The sequence below is a fragment of the Monodon monoceros genome, unplaced genomic scaffold (genome assembly GCF_005190385.1).
Source record: "Monodon monoceros isolate NGI ecotype Baffin Bay Population unplaced genomic scaffold, NGI_Narwhal_1 Super_Scaffold_6, whole genome shotgun sequence".
NCBI classification, from domain to species: domain Eukaryota; kingdom Metazoa; phylum Chordata; class Mammalia; order Artiodactyla; family Monodontidae; genus Monodon; species Monodon monoceros.
The window spans coordinates 92,209,022-92,231,008 of record NW_021703783.1 but is presented as its reverse complement, the minus strand read 5'-3'; the positions used below and the strand labels follow the sequence as shown (position 1 = coordinate 92,231,008).

Below are 21,987 nucleotides of genomic sequence, written 5' to 3'. Positions count from 1 at the left end.
TCTAGATAAAGCCTCTGACATGGAACGGTAGGAGAACGGGGAAAGGTATTAGGCAAGAAGCAGGACCAGCTCTCCAACAAGGCTGCGAGGTGGCTGACGAATGTACCGTCAGACTCAGATTTCACAAACCAGCGGTATGTAAGTATATATATATATATATATATATATATATATGTAAACTGTTTCTTTTGTTTCTTCTCTCTCTCTCTTTTTTCTTTTTGAATCTGCTTCATGTCAATAACCCAGTGCCCAGCATGGTGCCTGGTCCAGACACCTGGTACAGAGAAGGTGCTGCGTGCTATTTGCTGGATGTATCTGAATGAGGGAAGAGCCAATTGAGGCTAACAGGGTGAGACAGTGGCAAAGGCTGCCACCCGAAAGCTGAGCCTCCTGGTGAAGTGAACTGGAGCCTCTGAGACTTTGCCACATCCCCTGGGCATGTGTACCCAGCTGTTCACCCCCATCAGCGGCCCAGACCTCTAACCAAGGCTGCTAACCTGGCCAACCATGTCTCCTGCCCTGGAGCCTTTCCCCAAAGCCCTCTGCACCCCCGTCCTCCCAATTTAGAGCATTCTCCTCTCTGCTGCCAGGTGGCTTGTAACAATGGGGATTAAAGGGGTCCCTCGGTAATGTGCAGTTCAACTGGGGACTCTCCAGACACTTGCTTCCTTAGATGGATGGAGAGGGGCGGGTGGCCAATAGGAGGCAGTTTCCAATCAATTAAACAAACATCATTGGTTGCCTGTGCCGCTGGGGCCCTACAAAGATGACGGACAGGTGTAGGAGGGAGTCTTAGCTCTTCCAAAGCTGCTAGTCCCCAGGATAAAATGGGCTCTCCTAAATCGAGCTGTGTGCCAGGCACACATGTGGCACAAACAAGGAGCCACGTCTGAGAACAAAAAGTCACTTTTGGATTGAAAATGTGATAAACAGCCAAAGAAGGGTTAGCCTCTGAGCCAGACCCTGAAGGAAAGGGACAAACCATTGACAGGCAAAGATGGGGTAGGGCTGGGCCTGCTACCCATGCCCCTCTGTCCCCCACCAACCAGGTGGGCCTGTTCCTCTCACTGCCACAGGAATAAAGAGCAGCAGCTCCCAGTTAATCAAAGCTTCCTAGCCCAGCAGCCACCCTCTCCTGGGTTGTGTTTATATCTACACGGGGTCATTGGTACTTCTGACCAGGGACCTGGGGAAGCTGTGTCCTCTCCTTGTCCTTGGTCTGAAGACAAATCATTAGACCCTTCTGGACCTCAGGGGCCTCCCCTCTGCCTGACACGGTTTTTGAGGCCCAAAGGAAATGCTGGGGGAGGCACTGTGGTAAGCAGTGAGGAGCTGGGTAGTTGGTATCCTTGAGTGTGGGGCTCAGGAATGCAGGGGCCAAGGGTCAGTCTTCAAGGTGGGTGGCCAGTAGGTTTTCCTCTGCTCCTGGAGCACAGGCAATACTCTCTAAACCTACTCAGTAGACTCAAAAATGGATGCCGCTGGTCAGAAGGGAGCTGGGACGCAAAGATGGGTGGATGCTTGGTGCAATTCCACCCTTCTTGCTGCATTCAGACACGCTTGTAGACAGGCCCTCAGCATCAAAGGTCCTTCCCTAACCCGGTTCAGGGGCTGGGTCAGTGCCCCTCCTGCCACACCCTCTGTTAAGCACCCATCATTCTGTATTAAAATGATGGTTTATTAGACTATTAGGCCATTTAAGAGCAGAGGTGTGTTTTATATGTCTGTTTTCTACTGAAGTGCTTAGCACATAGTAAACCTCGAAATATTTGTCCAATGACCAAATGCACTCTTCTTCCAAATCGCAGTTATTTGGTCCTCTCACTCTGCCCTTGTAAATGAGAACCAGCCGTTTCCTTGTCTACACAGGGTCTTGATTTAAGTCCAGTCCCCCCTGCCCCCGCCCTGCAGTTACAGTGGCCACAGCAGCCCAAGCAGCAGCAACCTCCCCTGGTCCCTCTCTGCCAGCGTGGGAGAGGCCACGGACTCACTTCTGGGTCCCTGAAGGCACTTTTCCGCCTGTACTTTAAGCAAAGTACATCGAAAATCTCTCTCTCCTGAGTCTCTTAAGGAGAAACTGCCCATTCCAGTTTCCTTCTCTCTCTCCTTTCAACTCTGCAATTTACGTTCCTTGGGAAGCCCTCCCAGATTAGGCATATCCAGCCTCAAAAACTGCTTTCCTTCCAGCACATCCCCCAGCACTTGAATTAACTCTTGGAGGGCAAAGGCCACCTTATATCCTCCTATGGCTAGTGCCCAGCACACGGTAGGCACTCAGGAAATAATTACTGGTTTAATACGTATGCATTGGATCGGTTCACAGTTGTTAAAGTTTCTGTTGTTAAATATTTAGAGAGTTAAGAACACTCCACTACATAGGAGATTCCTGACATCCCATATGGGACTAGAAGTTCTAGTGGGCAGGGCCCTGTCTCCCCCTTCTTGTAACAGGGGTTCACAACCTGCAGTCCAGGTTGTGACCAGGCTAGTTCCATTCCAGCTCCTTGGTTTAGTCTGTTGCACCATCAACCGACAGCACAGCAGTTAAGAAGGACTTTGGTGTTTGAACCCTGGCTCAGCAAGTGACTTAACTGTTCTGAATCCAAACATAAGGAAAATACCCATCTTACTCCGTAGTTGTGAAAAGCAAAATAAAAAATGCAGGTAAATCATTAGCACAGTGGCTGGCACATATTAAGGATGCATAAATCAAGGTTTGCTAGTATTACAGCGTGAGCCCTGACCCCCGACCCCAGCTGCACCCTGCTGCACAGTACTGTCACCCAGTCCTTTCTCCTCCTCTGTCCAAACTTGTCTTTCTCTTTTGCAGAATGCAATATACAAAGAACGCTCAGGTAGACAAGCTGGAATTCTTTAGAGAGGGAGGGTGGAAACATGGACAGGGAAAAGTTAACCCTTCCTTCTGGCAGCCAATCTAGCCAACTACCTGCATTGCGCCTTCCAGGAAGAGGAGGCCCACCACCAGTCTTTCTAGGCTCGTTCAGGGATAAAAGGGCTCCAACCACAGTTACTGAGTTGAATCAGAATGGTGAACCCAAGCCACTCCTGCTGTATATTTTGAACTGGGCACCGAAGGCTGCTGATGTTTCTTAACAAATCTCAATGTAGGGGAACCAGACTTAGCAAATAAAAATACAGAATGTCCCCATTAACTTTGAATTTCACAGAAACAGTGAATGACTTTTTAGCATCAGTATGTCCCAATGCAATATTTGGGTCATACTGAATAATACTAAATTTTTTCTTGTTGTTTATCTGGAATTCAAACTTAACAGGACATCTTATATTTTATCTGGAAGCCCTACCCAGGTATCCCTACCCAAGGGCACACAGTAAATCCTCCTCCTGCCCTACGAACTACTGGCCCCACCAGTATTAGAATACCAGCCACTCTGGAAACATCACCTCCTTTCAATCCCCAGGTAGAGTAGACGCCGTAAGTGGGAGCTTCTTCTTGACCTGCTAAGTCCAGGGATCTGCCTTGTCAAAGCACCCAGCATAGAGTCAGGTACGTAGTAGGTGCTCAAAATACATTCCTTAATTCATCCTAGACTGCGTGAGCTCTAGCACTGGGCCCAGAGCCGGAGTGAATGTCAGGGGCCAGGGGCCAGGCCAGCCTCGACTCTGGGGGACCTTCTAAGAGCAGCGTGGCTTGGGGTGGGAGGCCACACCACACTTCCTGGGGTTGCCTGAGGATCAAATCAGAAAATGGCCAGGGATATGTTTTGTAAATCCCTGAGCAGCACATAGGTTATTATCAAGACCTTTGAGTGGCCCATTTTACCAAAGGACTCCACAGCCCACACTCTTCCCTAGGGAGAGAAACCAGACAGGGAAACAGAAGCACAGAGCAGAGGAAAACCAGCGCCTCTGGACACTGTAATGGTGACGACAAGCAACTGTCCCAACACCTTGTAATTTGCCAAACACGTTCACATCCACGCTCTCCAGAGGACTCACCAGCCCCACGTCGGAAGGGAGGGTTCTGGGCCCATTTTCCAGAGGGTGGAAAGGGCGGCCAGGCCCAGGCCTTGCCTCGGAGGTGGCGCCTGGTCCAAGGGGCCAGGCGTGGGGGCGTGGCCTACCTTCTGGGCCTGTTGGATCATCTGCCGGACCACTTGCTTCAGGTGGGGCGCCTTCTCCTCCTTAGGAGGGTGAGTGAAGAGGCTGACGCGGCTCACGCCGCGGTAGAAGGCTGCTTCGGTCCAGCCCAGCTCCAGCGGGGGCACCTCGGTGTCGGAGCGGTCGGGCCAGTAGGCCAGGGACTCGCCGGACTCGGCCGCGGCCTGCGTCGGGGTCTCGGCCTCGCTCTTGCCCCGGGCGGCGGCGGCGGCGGCGGCGGCGGCGACTTCGTAGGGGCTCCAGGCGGCGCCGAGGGCCTGACGCTCCTGGCTGGAGAGGAAGTCCCGCAGCTGCTCCTCCTTGACCCGCTCGCGGTAGGCCTGCTCGCCGCCGCCCAGCAGCGCCTCGAGCGCGGCCCGCCGCCGCTCGCAGTAGTAGAAGGCTGCCTGCGCCGCGGTCACCCTCTCGTTCACGTGCGCCTCGTCCAGGCAGCCGAGCTGGGACTCGGCCATGGCGCCCCGACCCCGGCCCGGCCCCGACCCAACCGCCGCACCTGGAGCCGCCGAGGGGCGGGGCGCCCCACCTGGACGAGAGGGCGGCCAATCGGCGCGGGCGCGGCCGTCGGGCGGGGAGGGGCAGCTGCGCCTCCGCCTCTGCGGGGCGCGAGCGGCGCAGACGGCCTCGGGGGCTCGGCTGGGGACGCGACGACGCCTAGGCCTGCGTGGCCCAGCCCGGGGCGGGAGCCCCGGAGTGGGCCAGAGCTTGGAGCCGGGCGGTAGTTAGACCCACGTGCGGCCTCTGGCCCGCTTTCGTCTCCTGGCCCCGACCCTTCGGTGGGGGAAAGGTTGGGGACCTAACCCTTCCTGTTGCCGGGCGGCCAGACACGTCCCAGCGCGTCCATTTTCCCCGCTGTTAGGGCCCCGAGCACATGGTCTGGCCAGAGTGCTTCTGGGGTGGCCGATCTGACCACTCCTCGGTTGGGGGTCCGGGGGCCCTCTGCTAGGCCAGATTGTGACGGCCTAGCAGGGGCGGTTGGTGTGCAAAAGCGAAATGCTAATAAAACCCCCAGCTCCTGGCCCACATCCACGTGTCCCAGTCTGAGATCAGAGGCCCCTCCAGGGGCTGTCAATGCAACACTTTTACCAGGACAAAAATTTCTTAAAAAAAAAAAAAAAAAGCCACCCAGATACAGCAAGGATGTAAGCAGGGGCAGTGGAATTTTTCCCCCCCATTTTAATTTGAAGTGGTTTGTGTGTGTGTGTGTGTGTGTGTGTGTGTGGGCAAGATAGGCTGCCAGAGGCCTGATTACTATATTAGTGATTTAAAATATATGTTTGAGCTCAAGGGAGGAAGACACACACACACACACACACACACACACACACACACCACCACCACCAGCAGCTCTGCTGTTTCCCATTGGATCAAGTACAATCTTCTTAGTCATTAACATATTATTTTGTTCATGCACTGCTGTACTATTTGATTCTCCACATTCAAAATATTTTCAGATCATAGCAACCAAAGGTTCACATTTCTCTCATTTTATAGCACAGCATCTTAGAGCTGGAAGGAGCTTTAGAAACTAATTCAACCCCCTAGAAACATGTGGTTTGCCCAGGTCTCCCTGTAAAGGAGACGCAACACAGGGAACTATTAGGTTCTCTGTGTCTGGGAGATCTTTGCTCTGCACCACGGCCACCTTTGCCCTTTCTACTTCTCTTGTGAAATGACAGAAGGTTACTGGGGACATGGTTTTAACCCTGGGGACTTCTAAGATCACCTAATATTTCTGGGTCTTCCTTTGATGACCTGGAAAAATGAGGGTTAGATTTTCAAGTATCTGCAAATTTTGTGACAGTTGTCAATTCTGGCATCCGGTGTCAGGTCCGGGATGGTGAGCAGAGAGGTGTCCGTTCTAACGGCACCGCGAAACAGAGGAAAGCTTCAAGTGAGCTTTATTAGGGAGCGCTCCCGGGCGAGGTTCACTGGTCTGAGAGAGAGGGGCCAGAGAAGTCGCACCCGGGCGAGGGTTGGGCAAGATTTTATAGGGGAAGAAGGGAAAGGGGTGTGGTGAATCTGGGAGGGCGCAGAGGATTCCTTATTTGGTGGTCTTTTCGGGTATCCTGGGGAACCGTTAGTCCCGCCCCTCGAAAGACGGGAAGGCTGGGCCGGGTTCCAAGTGCCCAGGTCAGTTTCTGGAACTGGGTGGTCCGGAATGTCTCCAGGGCAGTTTCTGGAACTGGGTGGTCCGGAGAATTTCAGTCTGATGCAACCTGTGAATCTGATTGTGTTCCCCTGCCTCGGGCCAGTTGGCCTTACATCCATCATCTCACTTGTGTCCTCTGCTATTCTTGGGAATTGGAAGGCCTCACTCCTAGTAACACTCTAAGTATAGACAAATTTCATCTTTAGATGGGAGAGCATTTAGTTTGTTTTCCGATGACTTGATGCCCTATAGGATGCCAAACTCTAAGCCCTGAGTATACAGAGGAGCTCAGAGCAGTGGGAGGAATAGAAAAACAAACACACAGGAGAATAACACAGGTGTGATGAAAATGCTTTTAATAAACTCAATCAGCAATGCATTGGGAGTAAACATTTACTCAATGCCTACTATGTGCCTGGCACACAGTATGTACTTAGTACGATTTCTTTAAAAAAGAATGAATTAGGGCCAAGAAAAGGGTAGGTGCAAGGAGCTGTGGGCACTTTGAGGGAAGAAGAAATTAATCTGACTAGTGGGATGTAGATAAGAAGGTCTTCACCTAGCAGGAAGGGGTCTTAAGTGGAGCCTAAAAGGAGGAGAAGAAGTCAAGGGGGAGAGAGGGAGTGAAGACATTCCAGGCAGAGGAAGTTGGGATTGGGTGTGGTCAGAACATCATGCTGGCATAAGGCACACGTGGGTTCAGCTCAAGATACTCAACCCTCAGAGCCTTAAGTACCCTCATCTACAAAATGGGATAACAATGCTGACCACCCCGCCACCCTGTGACCTTCCAGATTGTTGTAGGGATTAAATAAGATCACATATTTGATTTAATTAGCAGTTGTGTCTGACTGATGGAAAGTAGTTTACAACAGTACTTCTAAAACTTTACTGTGCCCAGTAGTCCCCTGGGGGGGTCTTGCTAAAATGCAGATTCTGATTCACTTGGTCTGAGGTGAGGCCCAAGAGTCTGCATTTCTAGGAAGCTCCCAGGTAATGATCGTAAATGATGGTCCATAGACCAATCGGCATAGCAAGGATTTCAGAAGCCAGTGAATAAGAGCATGAACTTTCATGTCAGAGAGCCTTGGCCACATCATTAGTGACATATGGGCAATAATAAGTCCTACCTAATAGAGCTGTGCAAAAAGGGAAACAAATTAATGGATATACACCACTTCGTGGAGTGCCTGGTACAGCGTAGTAGCCTGTAAAGAGTACTTAGTGTTAAAGTGTGGGAAGATGGGGCTTCCCTGGTGGCGCAGTGGTTGAGAGTCCGCCTGCCGATACAGGAGACACGAGTTCGTGCCCTGGTCCGGGAAGATCCCACATGCCGCGGAGCGGCTGGGCACGTGAGCCACGACCGCTGAGCCTGCGCGTCCAGAGCCTGTGCTCCGCAACGGGAGAGGCCACAACAGTGAGAGGCCCGCGTACCACAAAAAAAAAAAAAAAAAAAAGTGTGGGAAGATGGGACTGGAAAGAGAGGGACCTGGAGTCCAAATTGTGGGGACCGTGATTTTATTTTATTTTTTGGCTGCGTCACACGGTATGTGGGATCTTAGTTCACTGACCAGGAACTGAACCCAAGCGCCCTGCGGTGGAAGCGCAGCGTCTTAACCACTGGACCACCAGGGAAGTCCCTAGGGACCTTGACTTTAAATCTTATTCCGTAGCTAGGGGAGCCATTGAAGATTATTAAGAGACTGATATGGTCATAAAAAAATAGCAATTACTATGTGCCAGACACTGTGCAAAATATGTATCTTTCAAATAAATTAATATAATCCTATTAGAAAAATTATTATTATCCTCATTTTGCAGGTGAGAAAACTGAAACACAGAGAGGTTCAGTGGCTCACTCTAGGTCACCCAGCTGCTAAGTAGAAGAGCCAGGATTCAAACTCAGACCATCTGACTCCAGGGCTTGCCTGCCTGCCCACCTTGCTATACTGCCTCGGTTGATAATGCTAGAAAGGGACATTAGAAAGAAACAGAATCCCCCTTGTTTAATAATTTATCCATTCAACAAACATTTGCTGAATGCCTAGCATTGTGCTGAGGGTCAGAAGCCACTCATTCATTTACCAAATCCGTATTGAGTTGTAACAAGCACAAGGCCCTGCTCTAGGTGCTGAGGTACAGCTCTGAACAAAACCAAGTTCTTGCCCATGTGGAGCTTACATTGAAGTGAATGACTGTGATAAGGATTTTGCTCTCAAGAACACAAATATTATGTGACACAAGTTAGAATAGGACAGAAGGTTAGAATCAGAGTAGACTATTTTAGTCACAGTTCACAGTGGAAAAGAGCTTTCCTAGATCTAACTGCTATGAAACACACAGTGGTCTTTTCATGATAGTTCCCTTTACATACCAATGACTTATCTATTCAGCCAACTTTTTTGAGCAGTTGACGTGTACTAGATAACATGCTTGCCACTGAGAATAAAAAAGAGGAATCAGACGTGATCGTTAGCTGCTCTGGTGGCTCCCTTGGTTTAGCTGGGAGTCAGATACCCACAGCCTTCTTTACAAGGCAGGGTGACGAGTGACACAGTGGCATTCACAGAGAGGTTATAGGCTATGGATGCACTGTCACGTACACTTATCTAATTTGGTCCCCCCAATCTTTGGAAGTAGGTTGTGAAAGGGACTATGTAAGGTCCTGCAGATGGACATGTTGAGGCCCTGCGAGGTGAGACAGCCTCTTCAAGGTTATCAGCCAGTGGAGGTGCTGGGACACACATCCCTGAGGCCTGATCCCCTGTGCATTATTAGTGAGAGTTTTTAAAAACCTTACCGGCCCAGAAACTGATTTCTTTTAGACACAGGCCCAATTTACCTTGTGTCTGTGGGCATCCCATGTGGTGGTGACTCCCTAGGAAAGCCTCTGGTCCTCTCCTGGTCCCTCAAGTCCTGGATCTGGTGTTTCCCTGAGCTGGGGGGCCCATCACGGTTGCATTTCTTCCAGCTTCGGAAGCCACCTTGCCCAAGGTGACTGGGCCTTCCTGAGAAATTGTGCCTCCTCCTCCAGTTCCCCTCAGGCCTCCTTCTCCTCCGGAAGACACCTCCCCCTCTGCCTGGGCTCTTGACTGTCACTTGCCTTCCCCTCACCCAGCGCTCACTGCCGGCCGGGTGTGCAGCTGAGATCTGACCCCTTGGAGTTTACCGTCATTGTAGCTGCGTTCATCCCTGTTTGCATCTATTTACCTAGGTCCTCCTGTGTAATTCGAGTCATGATATATTCTAAGATAAGCTTCTTAGGGCTGACTCTTTTTCCCTCTGCGGCAATTTGTGTCATGAAGACCTGTTATAAAACTTTGGGGGCTTTCTCACGCCTCTATGAGATTCGTGCTTTGCTGCCTATTCCTGGAGAGGATGAGAGAGGAAGAGGAGGTGATTATAGCTGCGGCCGTGGAGGAGGGGTGTAGATCCTGGTACTGAACTAGCTGAGCGGCCTTCACCTCTGACCCACTCTGCAACCCAGAGAAGTGAACACACCGAGGCTTCTCCCCTGCCATTCACGACATATCTCGGGCTTTCATCTGTTCGTTCAGGAGTGATTTATTGCACGCTGATTTTGGACTAGGCAAGTACCTGCCCTCCCCGACCTCCAGACCTGGGGACTTGGTTGTATCTGCAACTTTGGAAGCCTATAGGCTCCTCTCCCCGCCGCTTCACAGCTGCCCTTGCTTCCCGACACCCCGACTCCCTGATCTCTCTGCACCTCCCACCACACCTCCTCCGCCTCTTTTGTCCATCCCTTCAACGTTGGCGTCCCTCAGCGCTCGGCCTTGGCCTCCTCGTTGTTTAGACCTCACACGCTCCGTGGGTGCTCCCACCTCCCTAGGGCTCGAAGGACTCTCCCAGTCCTCTCTCAGCCCCAGGACTTTCTCCTCTGCTCCATACCAGTTGATCAGGCTGCCTGCTGGCCATCTCTGCTCAGACGCCCCACAGGCACCTCTGAGGCAGCGTGTCTCAAAGGAATCCCTCACCCTCTCCTCCTCTACCTGCTCCCACTACATGTCCTTCTGGGTCCCTCTCCTCCAGAATGACACCACTACCTGCCTGGTGGCCCTAGTGGGACACATGAATGCGTTTGGACTCTTCCCCCATCTCACAGCCACCAGGCCAGATGAGGCTCCTCTGTGATGTCTCCCATCAGCCCTTTTCACTCCATCCCTGTTGCCGCTCCCCCCATCCCAAGCATTGTTACGAGAGCCTCCTAACGAAACAGAGCAGGACCCTATGGTCCTTGCCCCTGCCACCACTATGTCCTAGCCTGCCTTTCGTCTGTGGAAAACCTTTAGCCAAAGAATAAGTTTAATCAGAGAAGAGAGAAAATGCAGAAACAAAGGAAAACCGTCAAAGGAGACCAAATAATCGCTTAGTCATATAGTCAAGGACGTTTTGTTCCTCCTCAAGTGCTGTAGACAATATTCTGAGCCATGTCCTGCGAGCTGTCTTATAGATACTTAAACTCCCACCAGGTGGAAGAAGTGAACTACATGACGACCAGACTGTAGCCACGACATAAGCTGCCACAATTCCGAGAATCGGCCTCAAAGAAATGGAGGCCAAAGCGAACCTGGAGCTGAAGATTAACTGTACCTAAAACAATTGAGATGACGCTGATCAGACCGCCGACGACCAATTTCAAGATGGCTGTCAGAGCTGACTGTATTGTTTCTGCATGTAGGCCCCTCCCTCTGTCTATAAAAGCTCTTGCCCCCGATTGTTGGGGGCGGGGCGTCGGCCTTTGGACAGACGTCCACACCCACCCACCCCACCCATCCCCGGTTGCCCGCATCCAAAATAAAGCAAACTTTCTTTCCACCAAACTGTTCTCTTTATTGTCTTTTGAGCGGGGAGCAGCCGGACCTGGGTTCGGTAACACTAACTGGTCTTCCCAAATCTATCTTCTCCCCCCCAATCCTTTCTAAAATGCAAATATATTATGTCATTTCCCTGCACAAAACTCTTCCTTATCCTTACGCTACAAGTCAAGCACCTTGTGGCCATTTACGATCCAAACCTGTTAGTTTTCTTCTCCCCCTTCCTCAATATGTCATGGCTTTGCGTGGGGACTTCCTGCTGCCGAAATGCTTTTCTGTTCAGTCCATGTGCTACTGTTCTGAATCCTTTGTCTTCAGCCTGGTCAGTTCCTCCACAGCATCTCTCCTGGCCCTCTGGGTCTGGGTTAGGGCCCCTCACTTCACGCTCAGCCCCTGTTTAGCACTCAAGCTCTGTGCTGATGGCCTGTCTCCCCCAGCAGGCGGTAGGTTCCTGGAGGTCAGGACTGTATTATTCAGTGTGGCGTTCCCAGGCATTATACCCTAAACACTGGACTTTCACCCCAGTTTCCCCCTTTTCCACTATCGTTTTATTTCAAACTGACCAGGAATTCCTTCTTAAAAATGGGTAAGTAAAACAGATAGCTAATGGGAAGCAGCCACATAGCACAAGGGAGATCAGCTCGGTGCTTTGTGACCATCTAGAGGGGAGGGATAGGGAGGGTGGGAGGGAGACGTAAGAGGGAGGAGATATGGGGATATATGTATATGTATAGCTGATCTACTTTGTTATAAAGCAGAAACTAACACACCATTGTAAAGCAATTATACTCCAATAAAGATGTAAAAAAAAAAAAATGGGTAAGATTTTCTCTCTTCCTCAGCATAGATGAAGTAAGAACATAGGAATAAGAACCTGGAACAAAAAAGGCAACTCAGTTGAATGTCCTTTCAGCCATTCAATTACACAGCTGAGAGACAGAGAGAGAGAGAGAGAGAGAGAGAGGGAGAGAGAGAGAGAGAGAGACAGAGAGAGAGAGAGAGAGAGAGAGAGAATATGTGTGGTAGGGTACACTTTAAACATGAAGTCAGGGGACTTTCCTGATGGTCCAGTGGTTAAGAATCTGCCTTCCAACGCCTGGGAGGCGGGTTCGATCCCTGGTTGGGGAACTGAGATCCCACATGCTGCGGGGCAACTAAGCCCGCATGCTGCAGACTACAGAGCCCACGCAGCCAAAAATAAATAAATGAATTAATTAATTAATTAATTAAAGATGAAGCCGGATTTTGCCATCCACATCCTCCTGGGAGGTGCAAATGGAAGGGCAGGTGGGGTTGGGGGCAGGATCAGGAAGGGAACAGAGGGCAGAGTTCAGCCAAAGTCCTGCCTGGGAAGAGGCCCAGGGGATCGTGCTTTTCTGGAGACTCCTCCCCTGGCCCTTCCCCTGGGGCCTGGCTGCTGCGTTCCTTGTCAGAGTCAGACCACTGTGTGACCTGGGATGCAGTAATCTGGAACAAAAGCTGGTCACTGGAGAGGTGGCCATGGCAGATTAGCTTGAGTTCTGCCCTGTGGTCTTCAATGCCTTGTGCTCCGGGTGTTTCTGCTGGTTTAATATCAGAAGGAGATTCCTGACCACGAAGTAGGTGGCTCAAGACAACCTTACGCCCCAAACCAGGCTTTTGCCCCCCCTCATCTCTCACTGCCTGGGCAGAGGCACTTAGCCTGACCAGAACGGCCCCATCCCAAGGGCTTCACACCCAGAGTCAGAGGGCAACACGATCGCAAGCAAACATGTTGCCTCCGCTGTTAGATTAAGTTTCCAAGGTTAGGAACTGTTGTGGTTTGCTTTGTGTTTCCCATAGTGTCTAGCCAGAGTGCATGCATTAAATATTTATTGGACTGAATTCTGAGTATTGTTATCAGTGAGTACAATGATTCTATCAGCAAACATACATAGAGCATTATGTTACAGGGGACTTAAGTAAAAACACGGACACACTCCCAGCTCAAAAGGAGCTCAGAAAACTTCCAGAACCTGTCTCCCCTGCTGTCCTTGAAACATCGAAGGAGGCAGGATTTCTATATTATTTCAGGCCAACTGAATATATTCAAAAGACTTCAAAAATATTGACAAGGTTAATAGTAGGATAGGGATCATGATCCAAATAATTATTTAATTTCTAGAGACAAAAACTCAGATTCAACATATTTTCTAAGCATTTTCTAGGCTCCAGGCATACATTTGCTCATTTCATCTTTGCATTTATGTGTTACAACGTGTTCATGATGTAACTGATAAAGCTGAGGCTCAGGGGCTTCCCTGGTGGCGTAGTGGTTGAGAGTCCACCTGCCGATGCAGGGGACACAGGTTCGTGCCCTGGTCCGGGAAGATCCCATGTGCCGCGGAGCAGCTGGGCCCATGAGCCATGGCTGCTGAGCCTGTGCGTCCGGAGCCTGTGCTCCGCAACGGGAGAGGCCACAACAGTGAGAGGCCGCAAAAAAAAAAAAAAAAAAAAGCTGAGGCTCAGAGAGGTTTAGCAACCCAATCAGGGTCACACAGCTAAGGATTCAAACCCAAGTCTACTTGCCACCAATTTTGTGGGACCCAAGGGCCAGAAGGTTTTACAGTAGAACTACACTGTCCTATATGGTTGCTACTATTTAAATTTAAAGTATTCAGAATTAAATAAAAGCTATTAGAAAACTGGCTGAATAGTAAGTACTTCTAGGAGAAGTAAGACAACTGTGCTCTTCACATTTGCATCCCAGCTTTAATGTGGACCTGGCACCAAGGGAATGTTGAATGGATGAATGAATGAATGAATGAGTGAATGAATGTAATGCTCAAAGCAAATACAGGTTAAACAACAAATTAGTTTGGGTCATGTAAGTGTGTATATATGTGTGCATTTATGTGTAAGTGTGTATTTGTGTGTATGTATGTGTGTATATATGTGTGTGTGTATAAGTGTGCATATGTGTAAATGTGTATGTCTGTATACATGTATGTGAATATGTACATGTGTGTGTGTTTCAGGGATGGGGCAAGGATGGGAAGAGGGATGGGCCAGAGATATAGGTTGCCTCATGAAAGTTCTTGAATCTTTTAATCTTGAATCTTTGAATTCTTTTTTTTTAAAATTTATTTATTTTATTTATTTATATTTGGCTGCGTTGGGTCTTCGTTGCTGCGCGTGGGCTTTCTCTAGTTGTGGTGAGCGGGGGCTACTCTTCTTTGCGGTGCACGGGCTTCTCATTGCGGTGGCTTCTCTTGTTGCAGAGCACGGGCTCTAGAGTGCAGGCTCAGTAGTTGCGGCGCACGGGCTTAGTTGCTCTGTGCCATGTGGGATCCTCCCGGACCAGGGCTCGAACCCGTGTCCCCTGCATTGGCAGGCGGATTTTTAACCACTACGCCACCAGGGAAGTCCTGAATCTTTGAATTTTTGAATCTTTGAATTCCAAGGTGAGTTTGGACTTAACTCTGTTGGCAGTTGGGAGCCACGGATGGCTCGTGAGCTGGGAAATGGCGGGATGCAAATGGTGCTCGAGATGGATGTGCCTGGCAGAGGGCACAGCATGGGCCAGAGGCAGAGAGAGCCCGTGGTGGACGACATTAGGTGTTAGAGGAAGAACTCTGCTCTGAGGCTGGGAGGCTTTAGGAGGGAAGCCGCGGGGAGGGACGGAGCCTCCTCTCACTTCCTCTTGGCGGCAGCACAGATGTGGGGAGTTCCTGGAGCAACACACCTGGTAGGCTGTAGACACAGGGCAGATGCGGGGCAGCGTAAGCAATCTTCACGCCTGTGGGTAGGGTGCTGCGAAGCACCTCCTCTTCCCAGTGGCTGGCAGTGCTGGGAACTGGGCTGTGTCTGAAATATTTTTAGACAAATTTTATGACAGCTCTGACCCAACCAAGGGACCTGGGCTGGAATTATTTGTTTGCTTAGTATCTGCTCATCTCTGTCTTTGGGGAACTGGAACCCCCAGAGTCACAGGGCACAGGTTTCGAGGGCACACCTCCCTCCAGGGCAAGGCCAGAGAGCAAGTGTCAGGAGAAGTTTCTGCAGAGGGAGAGTTACTCCAGGCTGAGGGTGGAATCAAGGAATCAGTCAAGGAGGTGGCATTTTCCCTGGCCTTGCAGGCTGACTAGGATGTGCACAGAGGTAAATCGAAAGGAAGGGGAAATTCAAGTGGGGACCTGCAGGAGCACAGTCCCCAAAGAAGGAAGTGCGGGCAAGGTTCAGGGCAGAGGAGCCCAGACATCCTTCCTCCACCTCCCTCCGCATCTCTGGGAGGCTGCCTGAACCCCAAGCCAGGCATAGCAGGAGAAAGGTTTTCCAGTAGAGAAAGTGCCCAATCTGGGTAGCGGAGAGCCTGGGGGCAGGCAGACCAGCCAGAGGAAGTCATGGTGGCTGCGGGACACCTCTGCCTGGCCTGGCATTCTCCCTTCAAGAATCACTCCTTCATTTGGCCAACACCCTCCATACTTTGTCCCTGGTGGGTCACTGTGGCGGGGCAGCCGTCACCTGGAAGGGGGTGGGTGAGGCCCAGGGATTAGAGCTCCCCCAACGTTGATTTACTACATCAGCAAGTTATCAGCTTGATAGGGGCGGAGGAGAGACTCACCCCAGGGGGCTGAATACAGGGCAGGTAAGTTTCAAAGCAGAGGAGGCCTTTGCAGCAACATGTCTGGGGTGGGGTGGAGGCGTGAGGAAGCCCATCTCTGCCAAGATGGCAGGGGTGGGGGGCTGCCCACCGTTTGCTGGGCCCTCACCAAGCAGTTCCTATCATTCTGCTTACTTCTCATGACAACTCCGTGCTACTCTCTCCAGTTCTCTAGAATAGCTCAGAGAGGTCAAGGGAGTTGTCCAGGCTCAGGACTTGTCAGGGGCAGAGTCTGGACTGGGGCCCAGGTCTGTCTGACTCAAAGCTTGTGATTTCTCGGCTTTTCCACATTGCCTACAGGAGTGTTAGAAAGAAGGCGGGACTGGGTTGCATGACTCAAGGATGGGGCTTTCTCTGCCCGGCTGGGAGGGTCTAGAGTGCCCCAGAGCAGAGCTGGCAGCTGAAAGGCCACCTGCCCTGACCACCCCAGTGGTTCTCATTCCCTGTGCACAAGGTACTAATGCCTCCTTCTGCCCCCAACCGGAGGAAAACTCTGTCGAGGGGTGGAGAGTGCTCCCTGATCTGACTCCAGCATCCTGGGGCACATTCAGACACGATCCTTTACGCCGTGTGTGTATGGCAGTAGGGAAGGATCGGGTGTGGCCGACTTAGAACTGGACCAGGAAGGCAGGGTCTAGGAGGAAGGGGAAAACACATCAGCTTCTTGGGGTAGGATGGGGTCCCAGGGGCCACCTGTGACAACTGGCATTGCGTGGTGGTGGTGGCGGTGACATGCAGGTGGCACACCAGGGGCCCCGGCACAAGGTCACGGGAATGCTGAGGGGTGAAGCAGCCTGCGGTATTTGGAAATTCAGGTGGGCAGACAGGCAGGATGGTGGTGGGGTTAGGAAACTTCAGTAGAAGGAGTCTGGATTCTGGGAGGGGGCTTGGCATGAACAAGGGGCAGGGGTGGTGAGGACCTGGGTCCTGCCGAGGTCCCAGCATGTGGGCCTGGGCAGGGAGCTTGTTGCAGGGACCGGGGAAGCGGGTGGGACCGGGTCTCAGAATGAAGGCAGGACCGAGTAGCAGACCCCAGAGGCTAGTGCAGAGCCCACACCATAGGAGTCAGGGCTGGCCCCAGCAACCTGGGAAGGGCTGGGCCTGTGGCATGGCTGCAACGGGAGAAGAAGGGCCAGTAGAGCTCAGATAGGACAGCACGCTTTAGCAAGCTGCGGACCCTAAGGGGACTTCTTTAGGAAGTCTGGGTTTGGAAAAGGACCCGGGGAGCCCCATGGACTTACGAACATCGATTCCAGAAGCTAAATTTCTGCCAACAGAAGGAAGATTCTCTGCAACTTTTTTTTTTTTTTTTAACATTGTGTAAGGTTTTTTTTTAATTAATTAATTTATTTGTTTTTATTTTTTGGCTGTGTTGGGTCTTCGTTGCTGTGTGCGGGCTTTCTCTAGTAGCAGTGAGCTGGGGCTATACTACTTTGCGGTGCGCGGGATTCTTATCATCGTGGCTTCTCTTGTTGTGGAGCATGGGCTCTAGGCTCGCGGGCTTCAGTAGTTGTGGCACGTGGGCTCAGTAGTTGTGGCTCACAGGCTCTAGGGCGCAGGCTCAGTAGTTGTGGTACGTGGGCTTAACTGCTTCGTGGCATGTGGGGTCTTCCTGGACCAGGGCTAGAACCCGTGTTCGGCAGGAGGATTCTTAACCACTGCGCCACCAGGGAAGCCCTCTCTGTAACTTCTGCTTTTATTTATTTTAAAATTTATTATTATTATTACTTTTGGCCTCACCATGCAGCATGTGGGATCCTAGTTCCCTGACCAGGGATCCAACCTGAGGCCCCTGCAGTGGAAGCATGGAGTCTTAACCACTGGACTGCCAGGGAAGTTCCAGATTCTCTGTAACTTTTATGTGTCTTAATGGAGACACAGGTTTGCTAGTTTCTCTATTTTATTTTAAATGCAAATAACTCAACCCATTCCTTTTCTGCATTCGCGTTGAGTCATTCCTACCTGAGAGGAATCTGATGATCAGTGTTTGTCTAGTTTATGCTGCCTGCATGTGTCAGCGGTTTAGAGAGAAAAGAGACCCAGCCTCTCCTTCATTTGACTGACAAGGAAATTGAGGCCCAGAGGGGTGAATAGACTTCCCCAAGGTCCAGTGGTCCAGAGAGAGTGAGGGCGGAGTCCAGGCTGCAGACCCCCAGCCAGGGCTCCCTTTCCTTTGCACTCCCCAGCTCATCTGGACTTGCCATGGTAAACAGGCCTCCTTGGCGTGGGAAGCAGAGGCCGCATAGCAGTTACCTAGCAACTCCCCATAACCAGGTCAGAGCTGGAGTGAGGCAGCATGCGCTGCTCACCCTGGGGAACTCAGACCTGTCAAAACGGGGTCACCCACATCAGACCGTGGCCAAGATGACCCTGGCTAGAGCCATACCTGGAAGCACCTGCAACGGGGAGTCTCACACCAGGACCAGAGAGTTGCTGGGAGTATGGCTCAGACCTGGGCTGGCTGGGGCCTCTGTCCCCACAGCAGACGCAGGGCCTTACTATGCACAGTTCTGGTTTCTTTGAACAGCGTGGAACCTGTCCCCATTGACGTGTTGGCTTAATCTGCACGTGGGAATCCATAGAGGAGGGCTGTGTCCATGTAGGTATTTCAACCTGAGAGGGAATCCGGGGAGCTATGTTCCCTCCACTGCCTTCTTGTTCCTTAATATCTCAAGAATTCTTATGGAATGGCCTGGTCATAAAATAGGTGAATCTTCTTCTAATATTCCCCGTAGATTGGGTCTTGACAGCCACTGCCCACTGCCACCCTACCCCTACCTGCTTCTTCCACGCGGGCAGAGTCCTGCCTGGGTTCCCAGGTGCTGCCTCCTGTAGGGTCCCACTAATTGGCCTAAGCCAGTCACGGTGGTCTCATCCCTTGCAAGCGGCTGGGTTAAGTATGGCATGTGATCTAGTCATTGCTGCTGGGATCTGAGGGAATGGCTGCTGAAGGGCTTCTGGGAGAGGTTCTTCTCACTAACTAAAATTGGGAGGGAATGTGCCTCTTCTTCACTGGACGTTGTCAGCCTGCGTGTTATGCCTGGAACTGCGATGGCCACTGAGGAGAGACACCACTGAGGCTCAGAGGATGGCATCGTTGACCATTGAATTCAGCAAGCCAGGAACTGCCCTTCTTCTGGACATCTTATGTGGGGCATCACAAATCCCTGGCTGTTTAGGATACTTCCGGTCAGGATTCCATGTTCTTTTTTTTTTTTTTTTTTTTGCGGTACGCGGGCCTCTCACTGTTGTGGCCTCTCCCGTTGCGGAGCACAGGCTCCGGACGCGCAGGCTCAGCGGCCACGGCTCATGGGCCCAGCCGCTCCGAGGCATGTGGGATCCTCCCGGACCAGGGCACGAACCCGTGTCCCCTGCATCGGCAGGCGGACTCTCAACCACTGCGCCACCAGGGAAGCCCAGGATTCCATGTTCTTGCAGGCGAACCCTTCTGATACCCTTGCTTCCTAGCCTCAGACTCACCCACTTTCCTCTAATCTGAGTTGGGTGCTCAGTAGTTGCCTGGACAAGGCTTGGTGTTGAAGGTAAAGGACCCAAAGGAAACAAAAGTCTCTCTTCCTGAATAAGTCAAAGACATGACACCTCAGTCCTTTATCTGATGGTTTAGAACTGAAATCAGACCTGCAGCTGCATGCCTAGCTTCTTGCAGGTCTGAATAAGCTTCTTCTTAAAGAGCCTGTAGGCATCTCTTATATTTCCAGCGTCTAGCACACTTCATTCATTCTTTCCTTTATGCATGCAGTGGTGTGCCGGAGCAGGCTCCTACCACCACTGGATTGGATTTGTGAGAGCCAGTCCTGCACATCTCTTCCCCACTCTGAGTTCAGTGATGTCATGTTGGTAGCTTGAAGTCAGCCATGGTGGGTTTTTTTAAAAAATAGACTTGATTTCTGAGCAGTTTAAAGAGTAGATTTTAGAGCAGAAGATAGAGATTTTTCTTATCCTCCCCACCCCCACACATGCATAGCGTCCCCCATTTTCAATGACCCCCACCACAGTGGTCCATTTGTCCCAGCTGATGAACCTATACTGATACATCACTATCACCCAAAGTCCATAGTTTATGTCAGGGTTCACTCTTGTTGTGGGTTTTGACAAACGTATAATGACATGTAGCCACCATTATAAAATCACAGAGATTAGTTTCACTGTGAAGCTCTAAAACTCCCCTGTTTCACCTATTCTTCTCCCCAGTCACCCTTGGTAACCTTTCATCTTTTCACTGTCTCTATAGTTTTGCCTTTTCTGGAATGTCATATAGTTGGAATCATACAGTATGTAGCCTTTTCAGATTGGTTTCTTTCATTTAGTAATACACGTTTAAGTTTCCTTCATGTCTTTTCATGGCTTGATAGCTCATTTATTTTTAGCGCTGAATAATATCTCATTGTCTGGGTGTCCCGCAGTTTATTTATCCATTCACTTACTGAAGCACATCTTGGTTGCTTTCAAGTGTTGGCAATGATGAGTAAAGTTGCCGTAAATATTCACGTGCAGGTTTTTGTGTGGACGTAAGTATTCAGCCCTTTGGGTAAATGCCAAGGAGCATGACTGCTGGATCATGTGTTAGGACGAGGTTTAGTTTTGTGAGGACCTGCCAAGCTGTCTTTCAACGTGGCTGCACCATTCGATGTCATTCCCACCCGCAGTGAGTGAGAGTCCCTGTGGCTCCACATCCTTGCCAGTATTTGGTGCTGTCGGTGTTTAGGATCTAGGATGTTCTAAGAGGTGTGTAGTGGTATCTCATTGTTTTAATTTGCATTTCCCTAATGATATATGATGTTGACCATCTGTTCATTTACTTGCTTGTGATCTCATTATCTTCTTCAGTGAGGTGTCTGTTCAAGTCTTTTGCCCATTTTTGAATTGGGTTGTTCATTTTCTTACTGTTGTATTTTAAGAATTCTTTGTTTATTTTGGATAATAGTCTTAAATAACACATCTATCAGATATGACTTTTGCAAATATTTTCTCTCTTTCTGTGCCTTGTCTTATTCTCTGGACACATAATAGGAATACTTACATCACAGAATTGGCAAATACAGCAAATCAGGGCTTTTCCTCTGAGCTAGTTAAACCTTTACCAGTGCACTTGTGCATTCATGTATCAACCATTCATTGGGTGAACTGTTTGCCCTTGCCCTCAGAAATGTTCAGTCCAGTGGGGGAGGCAGGTTGATGCATCACTGACTATAGAGAAGTTCTGAGTATGGGGATAGAAACAGAACAAGGATGCTACAGGACACGGAGGAGGGGCATCTACATCAGCCATGAATTTGGCGTGGCTTCCCGGCACAGAACTGGAGCCCTGAGCTAAGTACTGTAAAGGGATTAGCAGTTGTCTGGATCCATACTGCCCAATAAGGGAGCCACTTCTGGCTGTGTAACTCACTTGCACTAGACACACTGCACGTGTGGCCAGAGGCCACCACATTGGACAGAGCAAACAGAGACTTTTCCATCATCATTGCAGAAAGTCCTATTGGACAGCACTGGTCTAGACAAAAACTGGGAGAAAGACACTCCAGGCAGAAGGAACAGGGTGGGAAGACTCAGAGGTCTGAGACAACGTGACTCATTCTGGGGAGAGATGGAAATTTCGGCTGAACAAACAGGCAGCAGTCAGATCACAAAATGTCTTTAGTGTGAAGCTAAGGAGGTTAAACTCTAGCCTGAAAGCCTTGGGGAGGCCCTGAAGGCTTTAACAGAAGCCTGATGTCATCAGCTTTGCATATTAATAAGCTCTCTTTGGCAGTCTGGATCGAGGGGACCAGCCAGGAGGCAGGGAGGCCAGTTCTGAGACCATGGCAATCACCTGGGAGGGAAGAGAGGGAAGTTTTAAATGAGACAATGACTGTGGCACAGGTGCAGAGACAGGGCAGCATCGACAGATGGAAAGGGCCCAATGGCTGACTGTGTGTGGCCCCTAGGCGTGCTTTGTAAGTATTTGTTGATTTAATGAATGAATTATAACCAAGCCCAGACTGTACAACTTGGGTGCACATCCCCTGGGACCCTATTGCACAATTGAAGAGGTACAGGGGCATTCTTTTCAGCTGAAAGAAAAAGGGGCAATAGGGAGAGAGACAGAAAAGAGAGATGACGGGGCAGGTGGCATCCCTATCCCGTCTGATGCAGAGAGGGCTCCGGTGAGAAGGGAACAAGCTGTGAGGGACCCTGGACCCAAGCAGTGCCTCTCTGGGGCCCAGGGACAAGAGCTA

General features: G+C 50.6%; 1 protein-coding gene across 1 annotated transcript in view; it reads right to left on the bottom strand.

Annotated features, from left to right (window-relative positions):
• The window catches only part of FAM83F (family with sequence similarity 83 member F), a 28,517-nt gene extending 23,922 nt beyond the window's left edge, over positions 1–4,595 (bottom strand). Inside the window, exon 1 of the mRNA XM_029206095.1 lies at positions 4,107–4,595. Coding sequence (XP_029061928.1) covers positions 4,107–4,595 — 489 coding nt within the window. The remainder of the gene's footprint in view (positions 1–4,106) is intronic.
• Positions 4,596–21,987: the final 17,392 nt, after the last annotated feature.